The sequence below is a fragment of the Panulirus ornatus genome, chromosome 57 (genome assembly GCF_036320965.1).
Source record: "Panulirus ornatus isolate Po-2019 chromosome 57, ASM3632096v1, whole genome shotgun sequence".
In the NCBI taxonomy this organism is placed as follows: domain Eukaryota; kingdom Metazoa; phylum Arthropoda; class Malacostraca; order Decapoda; family Palinuridae; genus Panulirus; species Panulirus ornatus.
The window spans coordinates 28432953-28454955 of record NC_092280.1 but is presented as its reverse complement, the minus strand read 5'-3'; the positions used below and the strand labels follow the sequence as shown (position 1 = coordinate 28454955).

The 22003-nt window shown below is 37.6% G+C and overlaps 1 protein-coding gene across 1 annotated transcript in view; it reads left to right on the top strand.

Annotated features, from left to right (window-relative positions):
* LOC139766349 (uncharacterized) overlaps nucleotides 1-22003 on the top strand; it is a 31746-nt gene that overhangs the window by 5146 nt on the left and 4597 nt on the right. The window contains exons 2-17 of the mRNA XM_071694871.1: nucleotides 2362-2473; nucleotides 3357-3481; nucleotides 4100-4947; nucleotides 5408-5462; nucleotides 7049-7288; nucleotides 9528-9712; nucleotides 10400-11170; nucleotides 11277-11357; nucleotides 11727-11932; nucleotides 12173-12446; nucleotides 13689-13789; nucleotides 15090-15264; nucleotides 16360-17538; nucleotides 18479-18599; nucleotides 20169-20318; nucleotides 21827-21970. Coding sequence (XP_071550972.1) covers nucleotides 2362-2473; nucleotides 3357-3481; nucleotides 4100-4947; nucleotides 5408-5462; nucleotides 7049-7288; nucleotides 9528-9712; nucleotides 10400-11170; nucleotides 11277-11357; nucleotides 11727-11932; nucleotides 12173-12446; nucleotides 13689-13789; nucleotides 15090-15264; nucleotides 16360-17538; nucleotides 18479-18599; nucleotides 20169-20318; nucleotides 21827-21970 — 4767 coding nt within the window. The remainder of the gene's footprint in view (nucleotides 1-2361; nucleotides 2474-3356; nucleotides 3482-4099; nucleotides 4948-5407; nucleotides 5463-7048; nucleotides 7289-9527; nucleotides 9713-10399; nucleotides 11171-11276; nucleotides 11358-11726; nucleotides 11933-12172; nucleotides 12447-13688; nucleotides 13790-15089; nucleotides 15265-16359; nucleotides 17539-18478; nucleotides 18600-20168; nucleotides 20319-21826; nucleotides 21971-22003) is intronic.

The window sequence follows — 22003 nt, the reverse complement described above, 5'->3', positions numbered from 1 at the left end:
TCTCTTTCTCTCCCCAAAACCAATTACCCTCATTAAAACTATTACCTTTTTCTAGTTAACTTCGTGGGAATCTGTTAGCGTCGTCTCGCCCACAATATATCGACTGTCAAGGATTTTTGTTAATTGCCAAGGATTTCTTTTTCAGTATGCGAGTAATGATTACAGTAAGTGATGTGTATTTTGCGTGATGGAGAAGTATTAGGTTTTGATTGTATTGGAATTCAGAAGTATGAAAGTTTTTAGGCACCGGATTTGAAAAGTATAAGTTTTGAATGTAATGGTATTAAGAACAGTTAAAATTTTTGGGAATTAAAGGTATAAAAGGTTTCAGTATATAAAGTATTATATCATAGATATTTTGGAATTAGAAAAGTATGAAATAATTGAATTATTTACAAGATGAAAAAGTTTTTAGAAATATTTTGGGATTATAAATAGTTTTTGCTTTAAATATTCTCAGTTCACGGAGGCGAAAGTCAACATGAATTTTTTTTAAGGTGTGAATACATATACACCGCACGGTGATACATAGTTGGTTAGGATGATGGTATAAGTGGAGTTCTGGAATTGTAAAACTAGGCAGCAGTAATGGTGTCCATCCGAACTAGGCTTAATGTCGGCAGACCTACGATATTTGCAGAAATTCATGTCGCACGGTTTTGCCACCCCCATTCCGTAATTCCTTTGAAACTCCTCTGCCTGAAGTGTCTCCTTCTTAGTCCCGTCTCTCTGTAAAGATATTATTAACTTGACCGTCAGGAAAAGCTGCGAGAAGTATAACGATAGGCAGAACTGTAAACGAGCGAGAGAATAGTCAGCCACACTTGGGAGTTTCGTAATAACTTATTGAATTGCGATTCATTTGAAACCTTCCAGTTCATTATCAAATGTAAACTACATATTTAGCAGTCTTCACTGTACGCACATACGGACCTGCATGGAAAGCGATGGAGGGAGCAGCTGATATAGTGGATGTAGTGGAGTGGGGACCATTGACAATATTGAATTGCTGGTTGGCGGACAAGGGTGTGTAAAGGGGAGGTAGAATCTAATGGGAGGCGTGGCGAAGGGAGAGAGAGAGGGAGGGAGGGGATTTGTGTAGATAGTGCATAAATCATTCCTTGACATTTATCTTGATATTTAAGTCTCAATAGCGGCTGTGGCGTTTCTCTCTCCCACTCTTCCCCAACCACTCCACCAAGCCATGTGCCCTTTACCTGTACCCTGAGTCAGGAAGCCTTGTCCTTATTGTACGTTCCTGCTTGAGCACCTCTCTTTGTTAAGCTTTCCCGTATTTTGTTTTGCTAACCTCTCGTTCTCATTTTTTTTTTTTTTTTTTGCAAAGCCTTCAAACTGCTGTTGTCTGAGACGTCATGAGATTGCTAACTCCTTTTTTTCGTTGTTGTCTGTTAACAATTTGTTTAGAATGCTCATAGACCCCAAAAGCTTTGTCGCGTCATAATTTTTAATAATTTACAATAATTTTTGTATCATTTGAGTTGAGCCTGTAGGTGAAAAGGCAGAGATGGACTAGGTTGGAAATGGGAAGAACGGATAACAAAAGATGTTACAGGTCTCTAGAGACAAGGTTATCTGTTGTAGCCTAGTCATATGTGGGAAAGCCAGGTAACAAATGACCTGCTGGTCCGTGACGAGGGTTTCTGTTGGCGGACTGTAATAGTATCATGCATTCCTAATGAGTATTGATGGAGACGAGAGAGTATAATGCGGGAGGCTTGGCATCATTGGTGGCAGGTTGGGGAGGACGTGGCGATGGTGGCGGGACCAGGAGGACTAGGCCTCCCCGCACCATCGGGGTACCAGCATCAGTCCACACTCTGGAGTGTATACCGCAGCCGTGTGGCGGTGCTGGGGAGGGTGGGTCTCCCGCTGCGTGGGTTCGATGGGACGATACATGCAAATAATGAGATGTCCACGGAGGGTTTCAGCTTGGGTGTGGTCAGTGGTGAAGTGGTAGTACTGCCCGGCTCTGATAACCCCATAATATGATTACTCACTGTAGTAATACGCTTTCACTAGGGTAGGACTGACTCGGAGAAAGACTAGTATGTTTTTCCACCCCATTTTCTCACACTCTCGTGTTTGTCAGTGTTCACCGTACTTGAGGACAATACGTCCTGAACTTTCGTTCGCGGATGTCACCTCTGCATCATCATTAAGATATTACCTGATATACTCATTTTCCTCAGTAGAGCATAATATCCAACATATCCCTTTTCTAACGTTTTTAACTTAGTTTCGGGCCACTAGGGGTTCACATACCCACCGGGTGGGAACCACTGGTTTAAAGGACTCAATTAAAGGGTTACTGACCCGCCATTTTTTCCTTGGTGTTCACAGAGGTGCTGGAGTACTGCAGGGTGGTTGGTATCGACGCTGCCCAAGAACCTCACCTTCTGCCCATAGCCAAGGCCGCCCTTCTGCAGCCCTTGCCTCCGCCATGGACCCCTGTGTGAGTAACGTACCTTCCTCCTGTCTTCTATGTATTGGTTCCTCTTCCTCCTCTCGTTCGTCCACAGTCCCCTATGTACTTACTGTTTATACATTGGTTTCTCCTCCTCTTAGTCGATATTCGATCCCAATTTTGCAGATACATTAGTTTCTCGGAAGTGATCCCATTGTGTACAGGTTCGATTATTGTTGGATAAATCTATTGTTGTATCGCTCAGTATTGCTGCTCAGATCTGTTGCTTTATTGTCCTACTTCCTTATTGTGTTGAATTCCCTTGTATATCTGTTGTTATTAGTCCTTTACTCAGTTATACTATTCGCTTTTTCTGTTGAACTGGTTCCCAGTGGTATTATGCTTGTCCCATTTTGTGTTGCGCTTGTCTCTTAATGTGTTCTCGTCCCCTTATGCATTATGCTGGTCTCTAATTGCTCTGTTGTGCTTGTATCTTTTTGTGTTGTCCTGTTCGCTCAGTATGTTGTACATGTCTTTCTCTTGTGTTACATTGACCTTTGTTTTGCATTGTTCTCGTTTGTGTTGCACTGTGTTGCATTGTTCTCATACTTTGAATTGCCATGGTCTCCTTTGTGTTGCATTGGCCTTTTACACTTGTGTATCCTGTGGTTAATGATACCCATCTTGGCTTAGCTCTGAGTCTGAACGTGTATCCTACTGCTAATATTGCTCATCCTAGTTAACCTTTGTGGTATAAGGATCTGGAGGGTGTATCCTAGGACATATACTTCTCAGCCTAATATACCTCTTGAGGTATAGCTGTTTGAGGATGTCCCCTACGACCAATATTGCTGGTCCTGATTTATATCTTGAGATATATCTGTCTTGAGGGTGTAGTCTGCCACTGATATTTCTCACCATTTCCATGCAGCGAGGATTCTCGTCTAGGACTGTACTTCTTCAACCGGCGCACGGGAGAGAGCAGCTGGACCCATCCTGTCGACGCCCTGGTTCGATCTCTGGTTGCCAGGGATAGAACGAGGAGCAGCTGTACTGGTAAGGACTTCCCCTGGGAGGAGCAGGTGGTAAGTCTCCTCATTCACTTTATCTATTAGGATATTCTGTGGTCATGAAAGGGGTTCGGTTATGTATAAGGAGATAATATTTGTTGGAAGTACCTTCGAACTCACCAGGTTTCATTGCTTTTTTTTTTTTGTCCTTTTATATCTTTGACTTGGAGTAGTAAGATTTTATAAATCCACCTTTTATATCTTTACAAACTAAAGTATATATATATATATATATATATATATATATATATATATATATATATATATATATATATATATTCACGTTTAGCCTTCAATTGCAGATTTTGTCTTTTCTGTTCGCGATACATTTTCCTCTTCATTTTTTATTGGGATGACGGTACTCAAAAGTCTTAAATAGAGTTTGCTAGACATAAAGCGGGGTATAGGGGGTTATTTAGCATATGACCTGTTTTCTCACATTCACTTTATTTTGCACACTGATGTTGATTACATTTTTTTTCCTTAAATAGTTGGGTGACTTAGAAATATTACAAAGAGAAAGCCTCTGTGATCTTTCTTACTTTTAGTTCCTGTGCTAGTATATAAATACCCACAGTGGAAAATAAATCATTTTTTTTTCCAGATTCCTATACCGAAGACATCTTCACAGAGGAGGATATCAATATATCTGATCTTCTCAAAGTTCGAGTGAGTGATGATCATTCACGTTCCGATTGTGATGTAAACAATCCGTCCGATTATATACCCACGGCCTTAACTTCAACCAAGGCGAGTCCCGGAAATACAGAGAAATCTTATAAGAATCGACCTGGTTGTTGTAATCCCGCCTTGGTTGTCAGTGATTCAGACTTCGAAGAGCCGGGGGAGAATTCTGATAATGATATAAACTCCGATAAAGATGCAGATAGTGGTTCCAGAGGAAAAGAAAATGACACTTGTGTGCACGAAGCTGTTGTTAGTGATACCCCATACGATGATGGCAACAAGACGAAGAGGAACAATGATGTGACTGAAAAGGAACCCGAAAATGTGAAAGATTGTGATGATTTTGCGAACAGTGACAAAGTAGTGTTAGAAAAAGATAATGTAGATAGTGTCGTAAGCCCAGATAATCTAGACAAAGAGCCAGAGACGAAAGCAGAGACGAAAGATTCTGTATCCAAAGAGCTTAGTGTTTGTGCTTCGAGCAACGAAACTCCTCCTGCACAGAGTGTCGAATGTGTTCAAGATCCTAACATGTTTAGTGGTAGAGATGGGGGTCCTCCTGGGAGGGGTCTCGGACGGTCTCCGCTCGACCCTCCGTCTCTAGGGACGCCACCACCTCTGGCTGGACCTCCTCCTCTGGGTAGACCGGTCTTGGGCGGCGGCGGCGGGTCAGCCGTGGCGGGAGCTCGAGTACCTCCACTCGGAGGTCAGTTGACACCTTTAGCGCCCATTGCTGCGGCCAGTAGAGGCGGCCACGCTCAGCTGGTGAGTACCTAAGACAGTGGAGTTCTGTATGCAAGAATAAGAGATTTAGATATAAGACAGAAAGAGTGGATTTAGGTACCTCCATTAAGATTTCAAGTTATCCAGGTGTTGAAGCGGTAGCTACATTTCTTATTGGATGACATGGAAATCTTATATGATTATCTATCAAATGCGTAATTATTCGCATGTTTTTTTTTTTTTTTTTACATATTCCTAGTTTTAAGTGCAAATTTAGATGGAATATGGGGTTCCTTGTGTAGAAATTAGGATTTTAAAAGCAGTCCATAGTACAGAGACGAGTCACTTTTCCCATGTCTTGCATGAAATTGGGTTCCTGAGTATTCGAGCTAGTATTAACTTCACAAAGCACTGAGTAACACATGTTTCGTTATACTGATTCATAGAATTTTAGGGAAATGATTGTCTGTTTTACGCAAATGCTTCTATTTATTGTTTATAGGCGCCTTTGAAACCTGTCGTCTCCGCTGCTCAACAACACCCGGCCAGCAGAGATGGTAAGTACTACCGCTCTGTACATTGTAAGTACATTTGTGTACTTTATTCGTTTCAGCACAGCTTCGACGTGCTGGTGTCGTTATGTGTTTCCTGTTATTGCTGTTACTGAGGGATTTTAGAGTAACGTATATATGTATATATATGTATACGAAGCCAGAAAGATAATGTTGGAGGTTGTTAGGTGGTTGAGTTGCACACCTGTAAACATTTTGGCAGGTGTGTCGTCAGCACACATTTGTTCAAGTGTGGTGCACAGGTGTTACAGCAGTATACTAAGTGAGGGGAGTTTCGGCTAGTCTCAGAGTTTGTTGATTTGGTTTAACTCTTATCAGTGATATATATACAGTGATTGCTCTCGCATATTACTCTCTCTCTCTCTCTCTCTCTCTCTCTCTCTCTCTCTCTGAATTTTTCTGTAACTTTTATTTTCGCCATTCTAGCCCTCGTAGTAGAATTACCTCTGTCTACCAGTATTACTGGCGCCTAAGAAGTCGATCAGAATGCAATTTTTTTTTTCGGCAGCGTCGTCCAGACAAACTTTTGCTTGAGGATACAATTATGTCAGAGTTTCGCATTTTGTTGTATATGTGTATTATTTTATGATGTAAGAGAAGCTTATTTAAAGTTCCGACCGCATAGTGTTGTAATCAAGTGTTTGATTCGGGGAAATGTTCGAGGCTTTCTTGAACAGACCAAAATCGCGAAAGTGAGGATTTTGTACCGGTAATTTATGGTCTTTTATTTTTCTTGCATGTTTGACCGCCATCAAGGCCAGAAAAATACTTCGCAGTTCTCTGTGCCTCCGTTTTCTTGCTGTGACCTTTCTCATTATTGAATTCCTATTACCTTGTTTAATTATCCAGTTGCTGATGGTTCATGATGAAGGTTTTGCGGGGTTGAATCGTACTCCTTTTAATATTATTATCAAAAGTTTCGAAGAAACGGGTATGTGCAGCACATTCTTAGGACGGACTTAAGACTGTTAGCTGAAAACTGAAAATTACATTTGCCGAAACGAAATACCACTTCCAATGGGAAGTGGAAGTAATTCTCTGGAGCCATATTATATGTTTAATTAATGTGGTTTTATTTGGGAAACCACAAAAGAAAGACAATACGTAATGTATGCAATTAATGTTATTCCTCTGTAAACAACTACTCTGTAATATCCCTTGTTGGCATTTTGATAGTGTTGCAGAAAGGGCAAAATGTGTGCACGAACAAATATTCTTTTGTACGTCATTTATAGGGCAAAAGACACACCTTTAATGTGATTATGCCACTCTTGCCAATCATAAGATTTTTATTTCAGCTTATAGCAGGCATACCATGCATGTTAAGTACTCTTTATCTATGTTTTTATACATCTTTTACCATTATTAAATCTTACATGGGTTTAGGTGAAGTGTATGTATAGGCACTGGGACCCCAACAGCTGCACAAGTTTGCTTTGAGCAGTGATGCTTTATTGTTTGGCCGATTCACTGTAATTGGCTTCATGAAAGCAAGGGCTTGGAAATACAAAGTTGTTATAGATTTTTATATATATATATTTTGTCATCCATAACCTTACCATCTTTTATAGGAAGTAGTGATCCCCTTTTGAGAAGACAGCCCACACAGAAGGAAGGACAGGGTTTTGAGGATGGATCACAGAAACAACAGTTGCTTAAAGGAGAAAGAGTTCCTGGTAGTGGAAGGCAGGTAAACAATGTTGGATCAAAAGGAATTGGAGATTCGACAGAGGGACTGGGTTCACCGCCAAAATCTATCTTGAAAGGTCCAGTGTTGGCACACAGTCAGAGGGAGAGACCCAGTCTGCAAGGTAATACAACAATAACAGTTAACAGGGAGTTTATACCTCATCATTGATACATATTGATATCTAGTGGTGAGAGAAAGTGGTTTGAACTTCATCCTTGACATATATTAATGTATGGGGATGGGAGAGTAAGTTTAAGTGCTTAATATAGACACCTTTGTTTTAACCATATATTCCTTCTCCAAGATTTTCTTATGTGGGGCATCTACAGTACTCAGAAAGCTGGCTACATCCACTGGATGAGACCATAGGTCGAGAAGTGTGATGTTGTTTGTCTCTTTTGTTGGATGAGCACAGGACTGCTGAGGAGTAAGTGCTCAATGTATTTGGTGTGAAAGTTACACCTTGGGGAAGAGAGGTTTTTCGGAATGTTGAAATGGTGTTTGTAATGCTGGAGAGGTGGCTGGTGTAGTAGAATACAGATTGGAAAGATGAATTGTACATGCCTGGGAACATAGTTTCAGGTGGGTTGATGATGTTGGAGACTGAGCTGGGAGGGATGATGTTTAGTGCGTGTTGAATAATTTCATGTATGTTTCCTGAGTGTTGTGATTGTTGATGATGGGAGGAGAATTGGGGATCTGTATGTATAGGTTATTGAAGTGTGAAGTAGGGATAAGCTTCTCACAGAGCTCAGAGAGGTAGCCATGTTCACCAAGGCAGGATCGTAGGTCATATTGTGATGTGTGCAAATGTGTGTGTGGAGAGAGCAGGGGCTATAGAGCTGTAAATGCTTGGTGTCTTCCTTGTGGTAGTTGCATCTTAGGCCTGAAGGGTCTTTGGTATATGTTGAAATGTTGTTTACAATGTTGTAGAAGGGAGAGTCTGACATGAGTTTCTCTGGGGGATTTGCTTTGTGATAATTATATGTCTGGTGGGTCCTGGAGGTCCTTATGAATGATGAATAATGTGCCTATGATATATATATATATATATATATATATATATATATATATATATATATATATATATATATATATATATATATGCTCAGCTGTAAATGTTGATGTAGAGAATTGTAATAACTTATAAACATTCTTTGAGAGCTTTAGTTTTTTCTCAAAGAAATGATGTTCATATTTTTATCCATTTAAGAGGCACATTGCATGTAAAGTCCACTTTGTGGAATGTCTTATCTTTGGTATTGCATGCGCAACAGTGGTTAGATTGATTTATTGATGGCCTGCTGGCTACGTATAGACGTTGGTGAAGTTGGCAGTCATAAAGGAGCAGCCATGGGGACAGTGTGTAAGAATACTGGACTTGCTGTTGGAGACAGTGGAAGGAGTGGTGCCATGGGTCTAGGTGAGGATGTTAGATATGAGTGACAGTTGTTAGGTAAGGTGTTGTAAATGCTCTGAGTAAAACCAAGTTTGTCTAATGGTATTGAGAGTGCTTTGTCAAGAATTAGTTGTGATAAATGAATGTCTTTTGAAAGTCCTGCCTTTTGCTAAGAATAAGAGCAACTTTAGGGAGTATACAGTGTAATTTACTGATGCAGTGGAATTCTTTAGTAGAATTTCCAAAGATTTTAAAACTTATCTTTTGATTTTTTTATATAAAGTATATCCCATCATTCAATGGAGTGGCTTTTATTGAAATTTACTCTATGTGTCTTCATCCTTGCTCATCCCTGTATAATCCTGTATGCTAATATTCCTTTTTTCACATACTACTTCACTATTTCCCCACTTCACCTCCTTATCTTTTTTTTCTCAACTTCCTTACACCTTACTTATTTAGACCTTCTCTAGTTTTCTTTCACTACTTATCCTTTTATGTATGTCCATAGTATCTCAGACTTTCATTCCAAATTTTTCATTTGCCTCTGTACTTTTATCTCACATGCATACTTGTTACTCATTTCACATTTGAACTGTAAGAAGTCCAGGAATAGTTTTTGTCGTAGAGTACTCAATCTTCATGTCTTTCTCCCAATTTGATGTCATATTTGTGATTGGACAGATGTCATAATAGAAAGAAATGAGAAGAAACAGGAAATAAGGAAATTAACAGTGTAATTTGTTACACCTGTATTAAGATGTTAGAGAACTTGTAACAGAATTCTGAGTAAAGCTACATCTGAATTTAACCAAAGAACATGAACTAGTACTTAGAGTGTAAATATAAATAGGACTCTTTCTTTTCAAAATTCTATTAATCTCATACTAATGCATCTCTGATGACTGCTAGAGATTTTTATTATTTTCAGCTGTAAATTTAGTGTGTTAAAACTTTTCAGGTGTTGATAGGTTGCTTTTAACACAGCCAAAAGAGACAAAGAACATACGCTTTGACTTCAAGACTGATGACTTGGAATTTCATTCATCTGAGGAGGAGTTTGACGAGGAAGAGTTAGAGGAGGAAGAAGAGGAAGAATATGATGATGAAGAGGAAGAAGAGTTTGACAGTGAGGCTGAAGACCCTGTAAGTATTCATTACACAATTATACACTTAAGATTTTCTTGGTGTTTTCCATTTGTAACAAGAAAACACATGTAGCTTGTAAAGTAGCTTGTAAAACATTTTCCAGGTTTTCTTATCAAAAATATTTATGCAAGTGTTGGAATAGTTTGTGAATACCCCATAACTAGTAGGTTGACATCAGTATGTGGGTATATGAGATGATTACATAATTTGCGATCACTGCATTTGCTTTTCAGGGAGAGTTGTGCATTTTTAGGACCCCTTTTCTCTTGACCTTATGTATATATACCCCACCTTTCACCAGACACACATCTGTTGATCCACTCCAGAGGTGAGGATGAGGAACTGGGATGGCTATGAGCTGGCTGCCCTGTCTCAGACTCTGTTATTTATTTGTGCAAAATTGGGAAGGAGTTTTACACTTGTGGTACCTCATAAGCATGTAGTGTCATTGTGTATGTGTGTTTCCCTGGTGTGTATTTTTGTATTTATGTGTCTGAGTCAATGCCACTGACATTGGGTAAATGAGGTAGGAATAATTACATTTATTGCTCTACATTGCTTTGGATGAATGTATATTTTTTGTGTTCCACATTTTGTAGTCTATATGGGTATAGGGTGCCTTCTGTGTGTTTCTGTAAATACAGATGTGTTATCTAAACCTTTCTTCTGTTCTCTCTCTTTTAGGAAGAAGAAGCAATATTGAGGGCACGTGGTGTCATTGATGATGATAGTGAAGGCCACAGTTTCATGCTGAATGATGCCTCAGACTTGCTGTCACGAGGGCCTGCACTTCCCCCACAGAAACTCAAAGCTCTTCCTCATGGTCCAGATCCATGGGCAAATGAAGATTCTCTTACACAGATTCCTAAGGAGAACAATGTTTACCGTGACCCCCTCAAGGATTTTAGGAGTCAGAAGGAAGAAAGGAAAACAGTTGAAAAACACATTATTGGTAATGCATTGCAGGCTTCAGAAGTACAGACACAAAATAAAAAGGCACCGGTGCAGACTGGTCAGGCACCTGTTAAAGATTCCCAGACCACTCTCAAATCAGTTGTTCATCCAAAGCCAGATACTATGGAATCTCAAGCAGGGAAACCAAAGCCTTTGACTCCAATAGGCAGTTCCACTCAGTCTAGTGTAAGTCCAGTAAAGGAAAAAATGAATGAAGCAAGTAATAAACTACAGGATACAGATCGTGAAGATGTGAAGAAAAATGAGACTCGCCCGCAGGAAGACAGAAAGTTAGAGTTGGAAGGAGCACCCAAAAACAGAAAGACTAATCCTCTTGATCGAGTTGTCGCTAAACTTAGTGGAAGAACTGAAAACAAAGATGTTAGTCAGAATACTGCTAATACTGATACTAGCAAACCTGCACCAAAAGCTTCAGGAACGTTGAAGAACCTTACAGTTAATTTAACAGAGATCATGAACACTGAGGAAGGGGAGAGTGAGGTAAAAATTTCTATTCCTTTTAATGACTAAACATATTGCTAGTGTACAAAGATATTCTTGAATGTATAGGTGGATTTTTTCCTTTAAAATCTTTGTAAATTTACAGGGGGAAGAAAGTCCTAATGTTGATGACTACTCAGGTCCTGTTAACAAGACGGGTCAGAATGACATCCATCAAAAAAGCCTGGTGGGTGCTATGTTGCATGAAAAGTGTCTATTCATTCTCAGTGAATACTAGAAACATAATTTTTTGGTATGAGTGAACAAATAACCTTGAAACTTACAGCAAAGAAGTAAATGATTAGTCTGATTTGATTAACAATTCACTTATAATTTGATAATCTCCAAACGGGAGATTTGCACTGCATAAAGAATATTATTACCAATCACCTTTTGACTAGTTTGTTTTTTAAGTATAACAGATGATTAGTCACACCCAGTAGAAACAAGCTACCAGTAATTAATTTTATCACATTACAATTAATCTCATATTTACAATGTATCATTTACTATTAAAAATGGTACTGTAACTTAAGTACTTTCCTTGTATCTTTAGGCTGCTACCACACAGTACGAGGCAGAGGTAGAAAAATTAAGAAACCAGCACCAATCAGATTTAAAGGTTCTTCGGGAGAAATTAAATAAAGAATGCCAAGATATGGAGGAAAGACTGAAACGTGTGAAGGAGCAGCAGGAATCAGACTTGAAGGCTCTACGGGAGAAGTTGAATAAAGAGTATCGTAATAAGGAGGAGGAGATAAGGTTTGTATGTTTGATTACTTATTACAATAGATATGATTTTCATATCCAATGATGAAGAGGTATACTTAACATATGCTGCAAGTGTTGGTCATCATGATGTTGGACTGGCTGGCCATCAAATAGAGGGACTATTCCCAGGTGGTGATAGGCAGTCAGTTGAGTCAATAAGGGGAAATGAAGAATAAGATGCATGGACCATTATTTAGATTATTTCATATATCTGTGACTTTTCTTTTACAGGAATGAGCATAAGATTGCCATTCAAAAGTTTCAGGAAGAAGAGAGGAAGAAATTGGAACAGACTATAAAACAGATTCAGTCAAAACTTGAGGAAGAAAGTAAGAAGGATCTTGAGAACATTAATGCACTTTTGCAAAAGGAGAATGCTGAAAAGAAGGACAAACTGATGAAAGAAACAGAGAAAATGAATGATGAAGAGATAGAGAAGATAAAGTTGGGTTATGTACAAGATATGCAAAAGAAGAAGGAGGTAATGCAGAGAGAACATGAGGAGGTCAGTTGTTCCCTAAAGTGTCATATTAACTATAATATAATGAACTACTTTTTGTATTTAAAGTACAATAACTCATGGAGTCATTATTAGATAATGTTGTTTATTCTCATTCATCCATACATGTACCTCTCTTTTCATTATATCTTTTAACTCCAACTTTAGGTTTTGTGTCCTATGCTCATTCCTGGTACTTACATCTTTGAGATACCCCTCTTTCTTTGTCAGTCCTCATATCTCTGATCGTCATTATACCATGTCATAGTGCCTTGCCTTAATGTAAATCAACAGATACAGAAGTATTAATGTAGGATTTCTGATAGGTATTTTCGTTTTTGATAAGCACTAATTATAGTCAAGGTGAATTTTAGATTACTTTCATAGGCTTTCAGTTTGCTTTGATGGAAATAGTTAAAGCTTTTCAGTAAATTCTTAACTGCATACCGTGTGTTAGTGACTGCTTTCAGTTGGTTGAAGCATTTCCATTTTTATTTCCAATTTGTTTACTTAGAATTTACCTTGTGATCCATGGTGTTAAACACCTCAGATTCCAGCCACCAGTTATGTTTTACAGTCTTTTGTAAATACTGTCAAATACTGTCACTTGAACCTATGTGATGGCTCAGTTTGTGAATATTGTCTGGTTTAAACTATGGTATATGGTACATTCCTTTAAAGAAAAACTGTAGGCTGAAAGTAATTTATTATTTAAGTAATTGACCACTTGATATTTATATCTGGTTTATTATCAAATTCCTAAACCCTCAGGCTTTCTGGATCACCTAGCCTGAACAACAGAACAGAGTGGAAGTTGAGAAACTTTTTGATACATTGTAAACTAGATTTCTCACTCTCCCTTCATAGAAATATGAAGTTAAATAAGAAGTCTCTCGTAAGTTTATGCTTTTTACCATTTTAGAGCTGCATTCAGATGTAAAAGAACTCCCTTGTTTGTTCTCAAGATTAACTAAGATATCAGAAAGGTTTTACCAGACTCTGTGTACTTGAGGTTACACCATGAGTGGAAAACCACCTTTAGCAAGGTTGTATTAGTGTGAGTGGATGAGAAAAGGAGTAGTCTTGTTGAGGAACCTCTCATTCCAAAGGCATTCATCATTTCCCTGCTACTGGATGTAGTGCAACTTTGAAGCTGTAGGAAGCCTGGAAAAGGGGTCTTAGGGTTACATGATTAAACTGAATTAATCCTGCATAGATGATTGTTGTGATACTGTTATTTTTCCTCAGGAGATGCAGGAACTTGAACAAGAGTTGCAGGCACTTTATTCCAAGCAAAAGAATACTACACAGGAAGAGTTGGATGCTGCAAAAGCCGCAGTTGTTAGCAAGTATGTTTCTGTGCAAGTTATCATCTTTCAAAATTATGTATCCAATGCCCTTTATTCTATAAGTCAATTTTTAAATTTTGTGTGAGCCTGATAGCCAATCAGCTTGAGATTAAAAGACCAGACTTCAGAAACTAAAAATTTCGAAGATCATTGGTCTATTGCATTCATGATTTCCACCAACACAGATGAAGAAATTGCAAAGTTGGCCACTTTGTACTTTACAGCATTTTTTCAGTAAAGTATCTGAAAATGATATAAAACACCAAAAGCCAATTGAATCATGAATAATAAAGATACATTAAATACTGTATCTGCATATCATAGAAGGCAACTAAGAGGGGCAGGAGTGGGAGTTTGGATATTCCCCCTTCCTGTATTACTAACTAAAACAAGAAACAGAGGAAAAGTCAAATGAGGCTTTTTTCTTACTATGGATGCTACCTCACTCATGCGGGAAATAGTGAACATACATGAAAGAAATAAAAATCCTTATCTTACCCTCTTTGGGTAAGACTGTGAGTTGAGAAAGTGTGGTTATGGTACTAATTAAACATTGTAAAAAGGGGGAAGGTATATTAGAAAGAATCTTTTGTTTATGGTGTTGGCCGTGAGTCACCTCATCTTTCATACACATATCTTTTTCTCTTTACCTGAAACCACTACTTTTATTTTGCAGTCCTGTCTGCCTTTCCTTCCTGAGCAAGGTAGTAATAAGAACACACAAACCAGTTTACTCTCTTATTGTTTGATTTCAAAATATAATATTATGTTTGCATTACTTTAACGTATTTCTTATTCTCTTGACCAGTATCATATAAGTTAGTTATCACTGAGCCTAAGTGAAAACAAGTTCTGAATTCTTAGATTTCATGGTAATTTCATTTAGGTAACATTACTTATCAGCCCATGTTTTTTTTTTTGAAAGTCATTAGATATATTTTTGGATATATGTTTTTGATGCCAGGTGTTCATGTATTTTACTTTGATTCTATATTAGAAAACAGTTGTAAACTTTTTTGCATTATAATGAAATATCCTCATTATGGATTTCTCTTTCTTATGGGACATAATTCTAGCTGATTATCTGTCATATTATGCACAAAACTGGGCATTGACCTCCATATATATTAGAGGAGTTTGAGTTTTTTGATAGGAATCATTATCAGCCGAGAGAAATATGGCACAGATTGGCTTTATTTGTCATTTTTGATTTTGTTTTTGTATTCTCAAACCATTAATTTAAGCAGAGAATCCATTGCATTAAAACACTTCATAATTGAAATATTCATAACATTCTTAGGAGCAGTAAAGAATTGGTAGCAGAAACGGCAGTTGCAGATATGGAGCGCAGTTTGGCAGAAGTGTTGAGGGAAAGACAAGCAGACATTAAAAGGGAGCATAACAAGCAGTTGGATATTTTACAAGATGAACTGGATAAGGAACTTGAGAAGGCAGCTAGGCAAGCTAAGGAAAAAGTATGTATTTTCTCAAAAATTCTTTTGGTATAACAGCTTATTCTAGTTAAAAAGTGTCATATACCATACTATTGGATTAGTGAAAATTCATCTATATCTGATTTTGTAAGTCATTGCCTGCAGAGATCTTTCTGTATCATAAATGCTATTTCTCAAATTTGCAATGCAGTTTTGAATGAAAAGACTTCACCATTTATCTTCTTGAACATACTTTATAACCCAGAGGATAACTACACATTCTGATATGCTTCTTGAACTGGTGATAAAATGGTCATGTAATCCACCCATATACATTGATATTTCAAGAATAAGTTTGATTTACAAGAATCACTGAGAGACCTTGGATTGCTCAGAAACATATATGGACTGAGTGAGGTTAGATACTCCCTTATGTGCATGACGTATGTGGGATCTTGCCACTTGCTGTCGAAATAACTGTCATATCAAAGACCTATTGAGCACCATGGTACCCTTGGTGAAGTTTAGCTTACGTCCTCTTGGGTAGACTGTACCTAAGAATGTTGTCTCACTCTTGTAATGTGAACTTTTATTTGTGGCTAATCCCTTTGGTCTGGAACATCACTGCCACCCTTTCACTCATTAGATGGTAAGCTCACACGTGGCTCATCAAAGATGGTGAGATAATGTATTTGTAAATTGGTGCTATTGGTTTAATAACCTTTATGTTGATGTACACAATTAGCTTACGGAGTTCAGAGGCTAATGAACACCTTTTGACAGCAGCAGTAAGGTAGAAAAAGTGCTATTAGAAAAGGTGGTGTTTGGCGGAGGTTTTACTGTTGAACTGTTAGAACACAGTGGAAGCTACTAGAGTTAACATATGTTGATGATGGCATTCCTCAAGTTGAATTTGAGGAAGATCTGGACAGAATTTTAGATGATTTTGATTATGTGCATAAGTAAGCAAAAGTAAGAAGATTTTTCATTAAGATATCTTCAGTCATTATGGTATGAGTTTGAAGGGAGAAATATTTTTGAAAAGAATATTTCTCCATTAACTTTCATGTCAGACAGTTTCTTATTGTGTTATTAGTTTTGGCATTAAATGATAGCTTGCTTTTTTCTTTTACATAGGAAACATCAGAAAAGAAAAATCATGCTGCTAGAGTTGCTATGATGAAAGAAGAACATGAAAAGGAAGTAAGGCAGCTTGAAGAATCTTATGAACAAAATCTGAATGAGCTGGAAGCACACCATGAAGAGGATTTGCACAAACTTAGATCTGACTTTAAGGCTGAATTGACAATGCAAAAGACAGAACTTGAAAACAAATTAACTGAATTGAAAATTGAATATGATCAACGAATGACTCATGTAGAAAATGAGGATGAAATGGAAGTAGGAGAAGAGGATAATGAGGGAAGACAAAAAGAAGAAATTATGGAGTCAGATAAAAAGGATAATACACCTGAAGAAAGGATTAGCCATAATGAAAATGTGAAAGTTGAAAACAGAAGACTAAATGAAGAAGAACGAAAGTATGACCAGATTCTCAAGGAGTTACGAGAAAGGCGGAGAAGTCTTGAGGAAGATCTTGAAGAACTGAAGACACAAGAAAACAAGGTGAAAGAATTAAAAAATCAGAAGTTGACACAAAGTTCTCCATACTGCTGTAGTGAGAATGTGTGTATTCATGAATCAAAGTATAAGAAAATGAAAGCAAAATACTCAAATCTTGTTAATCGCATTAAATCTGAAAAGGCTAAGAAGTCCTCTAAAAGGTTATCAGCCACCCATGAAGCAGTTAAGATAAGTGCTCAGAATAGTCCATCATTGTCAAGTGATAAAAGTAGCCTAGAAAGTAATGTTAATGTATCAGACAGTGGTCAACCATCAAGTGACTTAACATCAAGCATTACGTCTAGTCCTAAGCACATCAGAGCCCAGCATACTGGTAATTATCACCTGAAGAGCACAAGTGATGTTAGTGAGGATGAAGAAGTAAAATTTGCAAATCAAGTTTTAGACAAATACAATAGAACTCCTAAATATAGTAGCACCAAAAACAAACCTCACACTACTTTTAATGGGCATTTGAAGCACAGTGTTACAAATCCCATGGCAGGTACTCCTAAAAAGGCATGGGTTGAAGATGATCTACTTGTTCATGGCTGGAAAGTTTTGAATAAAACAGAGAAATTTCTAAGATCAAATCACATGAAAAATCACTATGAAGTAATGGATCTGACAGCAGAGGATATAAAGAAAAACATGATACAGCAGAATGCAGAATTCAAGACACCTGTGACAAAGGTACAGTATTTTGATATAGCTTATGTAATGTTTTTCTCTGTCATTCAGTGTTTCATCCAACACTTTTGGTCCACCATAAGATATAACACCCACATTGTCATTTAGTCTTACCATCATTCATCATCACTGTTAAACCATATAACTATGGCCTGTCCTTCCATTTTACTCCAATGACTTTCACTGTGTTTTTGTTTTCACAGTGCTCTGTCCTTTGTTAAAAGTGAGATGTCTCCTGAAGAATTATTTGAGATGTTTTTATAATGCTTATCCTAGTTAGTCATTAGAGTTTGAAATTTTTCTGGTATGATGTTTTAACCTTCCATATAGTTTTAATTCACATAATTTTCCTACTGTTGTCTTACATAGGGGAATTTCTTACCCCATTTTTACTCTTTCTTCATTACTTTTTTTCTTACTTTAGCAGCCTTTTTATTTTCAGCTTCGCATTTCCTTCATGGTAGTTCATTCTCAGATCTTTTCCCTCCTGATCACAGAGTCCCTTCCCTGAAACAAGCATGATATTTTGTGTGTAGTGAGCATTCTCAAGCCTGAAAAATAAGGGTGGACATGGAAAAGGATGCTATTTTTGGAATAGCTATCAAGCTGTAAAGGTTGGAATAACAAGAGAGATTGTAGTAGTAATCAGATTTTATCTTTATTAGAAGGGATAATTTTTTACTGTTGTCGAAAAAAAGAGTTGTGTCATGAGAGTGAAAAGATATTGTAATGGAGGAGAGAGCCCGAGAGATGGTGTAAATAAAAGGGTTATTTTGGAGGATACAATCAATAATGAAAGGTTAACAGTGAGAAGACAGATAGGATATGTTGATTTGTAATGGTCCAGATGGAATTAAGGTTGTTTCTTTTGTATCATTATGCATTTTACATTTTTGCATGAAATGGAAAATTCCATGATTTTCCCTTCCTCCTTTCTGCTCAGGTTCCATTTCATCGCCTGTCACTGGCTCATGGTGGATCCATAACATCTGATACTGACTCTGATGAGCCTACACATGATGGTCCTTCTATGTCATCAGATTTTGGACTAGACCAGTTGCTAGGTATGTGCCTTTGATTGTTGCCTTTAGGTTTCCACAGGAAGAAAACAAAATAAAAAGAAATCATTTCATATAGGGAAAATAAAGGAATCTAAATGAAAATTGATATAACAGAAAAGCATCAGGGAGTTATCGAGAAGAATGGGATAGGAAGCCTTGTATAAGCATCAGGGAATTTTATCAAGAAGGGTGAAATAGGAAGCCATGTAATAATTGCTACCTTCGTAGTTAATTGCCTGTCCAAGATTACTAGAAAACGAATAGCTTTCTTGCCTGGACTGAGCTTGCTTGAATGTTCACTTATTCACTGTTGGAGGGGTCACATTCTGATCAGCTCATTATTCAGGTAATCAGAAAGTTGGGTCTGGAGATAGGTGACCATATGTTAAATCCATGTAAATTGGCATTTGACTCAAAACCAAAACTTTGGTCAGACTAGATGGTTCACCAGAAAGCTGAGCCATCTTTAAGCCTTTAATTTTTGTTACCATATGAGATATAGCGGTGAAGGACTGAATGTGATGGTTTTATTTTTCTACTCTTTTTGAATTCATTTTTGTGCTGTGGCTTGGTAATGAGGTTCCATATGTAGCTAGTGGCAGTGTTTCACCCATTGAAACAAAGACAGCATTAATTTACTCTTGAGAAAACCATGGTAGTGCAGTGTCACCTGCCTTCTCTCTGGTAATGTGTCAATCAGTGTTAAAAAAATGATTTTGTGTTGTTCACATGATAACAGCCTACTGTCTTAATAGGACATACCAAAAGACTATGAGGGGTGATTTTGAATAATATATGATAATACTTCCACTGTGCTATAAAGGAAGACTCAGTCACTGGGTAGAGCAGTGGCAAATGGAAGTGTAGCACAACACATTGGTTCATTGGATGTGTTAAGGCTTTGATTAGGGCAGTGCATCTTAGTAGTGCCAAAATTTTAATGTCTATGATGCACTGGGTTTAGATGACTTTGGCTCTATCTTTTATATTTTAAATCCTGCTAATGCTGATAGTAGTTAAAGCATTAATAGACTTACTGATTTAACACTAGATCATAAGCTGTTAAAACAGCCAGCTTTGTTGGAATGATTTGCCAGACCATCATTTCCAATCTCTAACTCCTGTCTGAGGCTGTTATGCACTTCCTTTCTTTCAGATGTTGAACCCATTAGGCTCCCACCTTAATGTTCATATGAAATTCAAGACTATACTGACATCCACTTAAGTTACTGGAATCAGGGTGATGGCATCTTATAAGTTTAGATAAAAGGGGAAATCTGTATTTATTCTAGTCTTTGAGAGGCATATTATTAACTGTCAGTTCTTTACTATGCTTTAGGGGCCCTTCTGCTATCATTTCATGAGTTTATCATAAGATCTGTAATCCAGAGTGAGTTTTGAATTTGAACGCTGTTCTACTATAGGCTAACTAGTCAGGCTTAGAATGAATTGTCTGAATTGAAAAGTTTTTATTTCTTTTCATAATTATATATTGTTTTCTATTTCATTTGATAATTTTCTGTTATTATTTGGCAAGGAATTTTAAAAATGTCATACGAAACATTCAAACAGAAAAGATAAGTTCAGCAAACAAGTCGTCGCTAGGTCACCATCATCGACATCAGCGCTCATCCCAGGAAAGGATTCGTCCATTACGAGCTGCTGCAAGTTTTGAGCGAGGCTTGAATAAAATCACAGATCCATTAAGTACTTACTCCTCAGGTAAGTACAAATTTGAATTTTGCATAAGGTATGTTTTCACATATTGAATGGTGTATATGTACTCTGTATATGTGTAATCACCTAGTGATAATAAGCTCTTTGTATAGTATGGGAAGGGATCTCTGTACTTGAAAAGCCCATCATTTGAAATTTCTCTTGTTATAATACTTCTGAAATTTTAGTATACTGTCAACATTCATAATTTCATCCTTCAGCATGTCCATTCATCCACCGTCCTGATGTGATAAAAATACTTCTTAACATCTTAAACAAGTTTCATGCTTGATTTATGATTGTGGCCTTTAGTAACTTTTGCTTTGTATCTGGGAAGAAACTGATCATTGTTAACCAAACTGGAAGAGAAACTTGAAGTTGTGATCAAGTTAGCTTTTACCCTTTTTTACATGGTGGGTAAATCTGTGGCCTCTAGCCTCTTACTCTAACTGAGCTATTCTAATTCTGATACTTGTTTTATTGCCTTCTTTGGACCTTCTCTTGTTAGTTCATTGTGATCAGAAATAAGAATCTTATTATAATTTTGGCCTAACATACATGGTGACCAATTTGTTGAATATTACTGTGTCCATATACTTTAATTTTGTTCAAATATTTGCCAGCAGTCAATTTATCTCCTTTACAATTTTCATAGGTGGAGGTTTAGTCTCCAGCAGTTAGGTGTAGTATTGACTCCCAGATAGATTCTTGCAGCTACTTTCTTGCTTATTGTATCAAGGCTGTCTGTCACTGTGCCCAATCTTCATTACTTTGCTGTTACTTGGGTTAAGGATGCATATGTTTGTGTGTGTGTGTGGGGGGGGGGGTAAGTATATATGTACATATGTTTTGTTAAATCCTTAACCTTGAAAACCCAGATACCAATAATCTATATATCTATATCTCTGATGCCTGTTCCAACTGGAACTCCCTCAAAGGTGTGGCCATGGCAACAAAGTCTCCATTAACTAAAGAACTCAGGTGTCGCTTCTTAGCCTTTAGTGCCTCATCCATAACAGGCCACTGGCAGAGGGCAAGTCTAGTGCAATGTTTGTAGAGGCTCCTATCTAAAGTTCCTAATGACTACTTCTATCTATTGCTCCTACCTACTGCTTCTACCTAATAATCCCTCCTAAATGTTCTTACCTACTACTTCTATGTACTGGCCGTACCATTTTGCTAAAAAGCAGGGCTAGCGCCTAGTGGGCACCACAGGAAAATCTAGAGTTATGAAGATTGAGCTGTGTGAGTTAAATGTTGTCAAGTGTTACATATGACACAGAGAGATTGTATGTTTGTGGACAGAATGCCAGTAGGCCACATGTTAGTGAGGCAGAAAGAAAAGACAGCTACCTGGGTCAGAAGAGTGCAACTTGACAACCACTAAAGTGCTGGCTCACTAAGCAGATGTCACTAACCCTCCTGATACCCAGGCGGGTAGTACTGGTAATCTCATATTCATTATATAGTTGATTGCAAGGTAAGAAGTACAACCAGTTACTCTATGATTTCAGGGTATAACACAGTGTCACCAACTGCTCCACTTAGACTTGAACATCTGAATACCAGGTCAGTGCCAGACCTTGGGCCAGAAACAGTCAACAGGATTGCTAGTGTTAATCAGTACCTGCAACAGAAATGGACTAATTACTTTGGAGGTGAGTTAATTTAGTTACATAGATTATATTAAT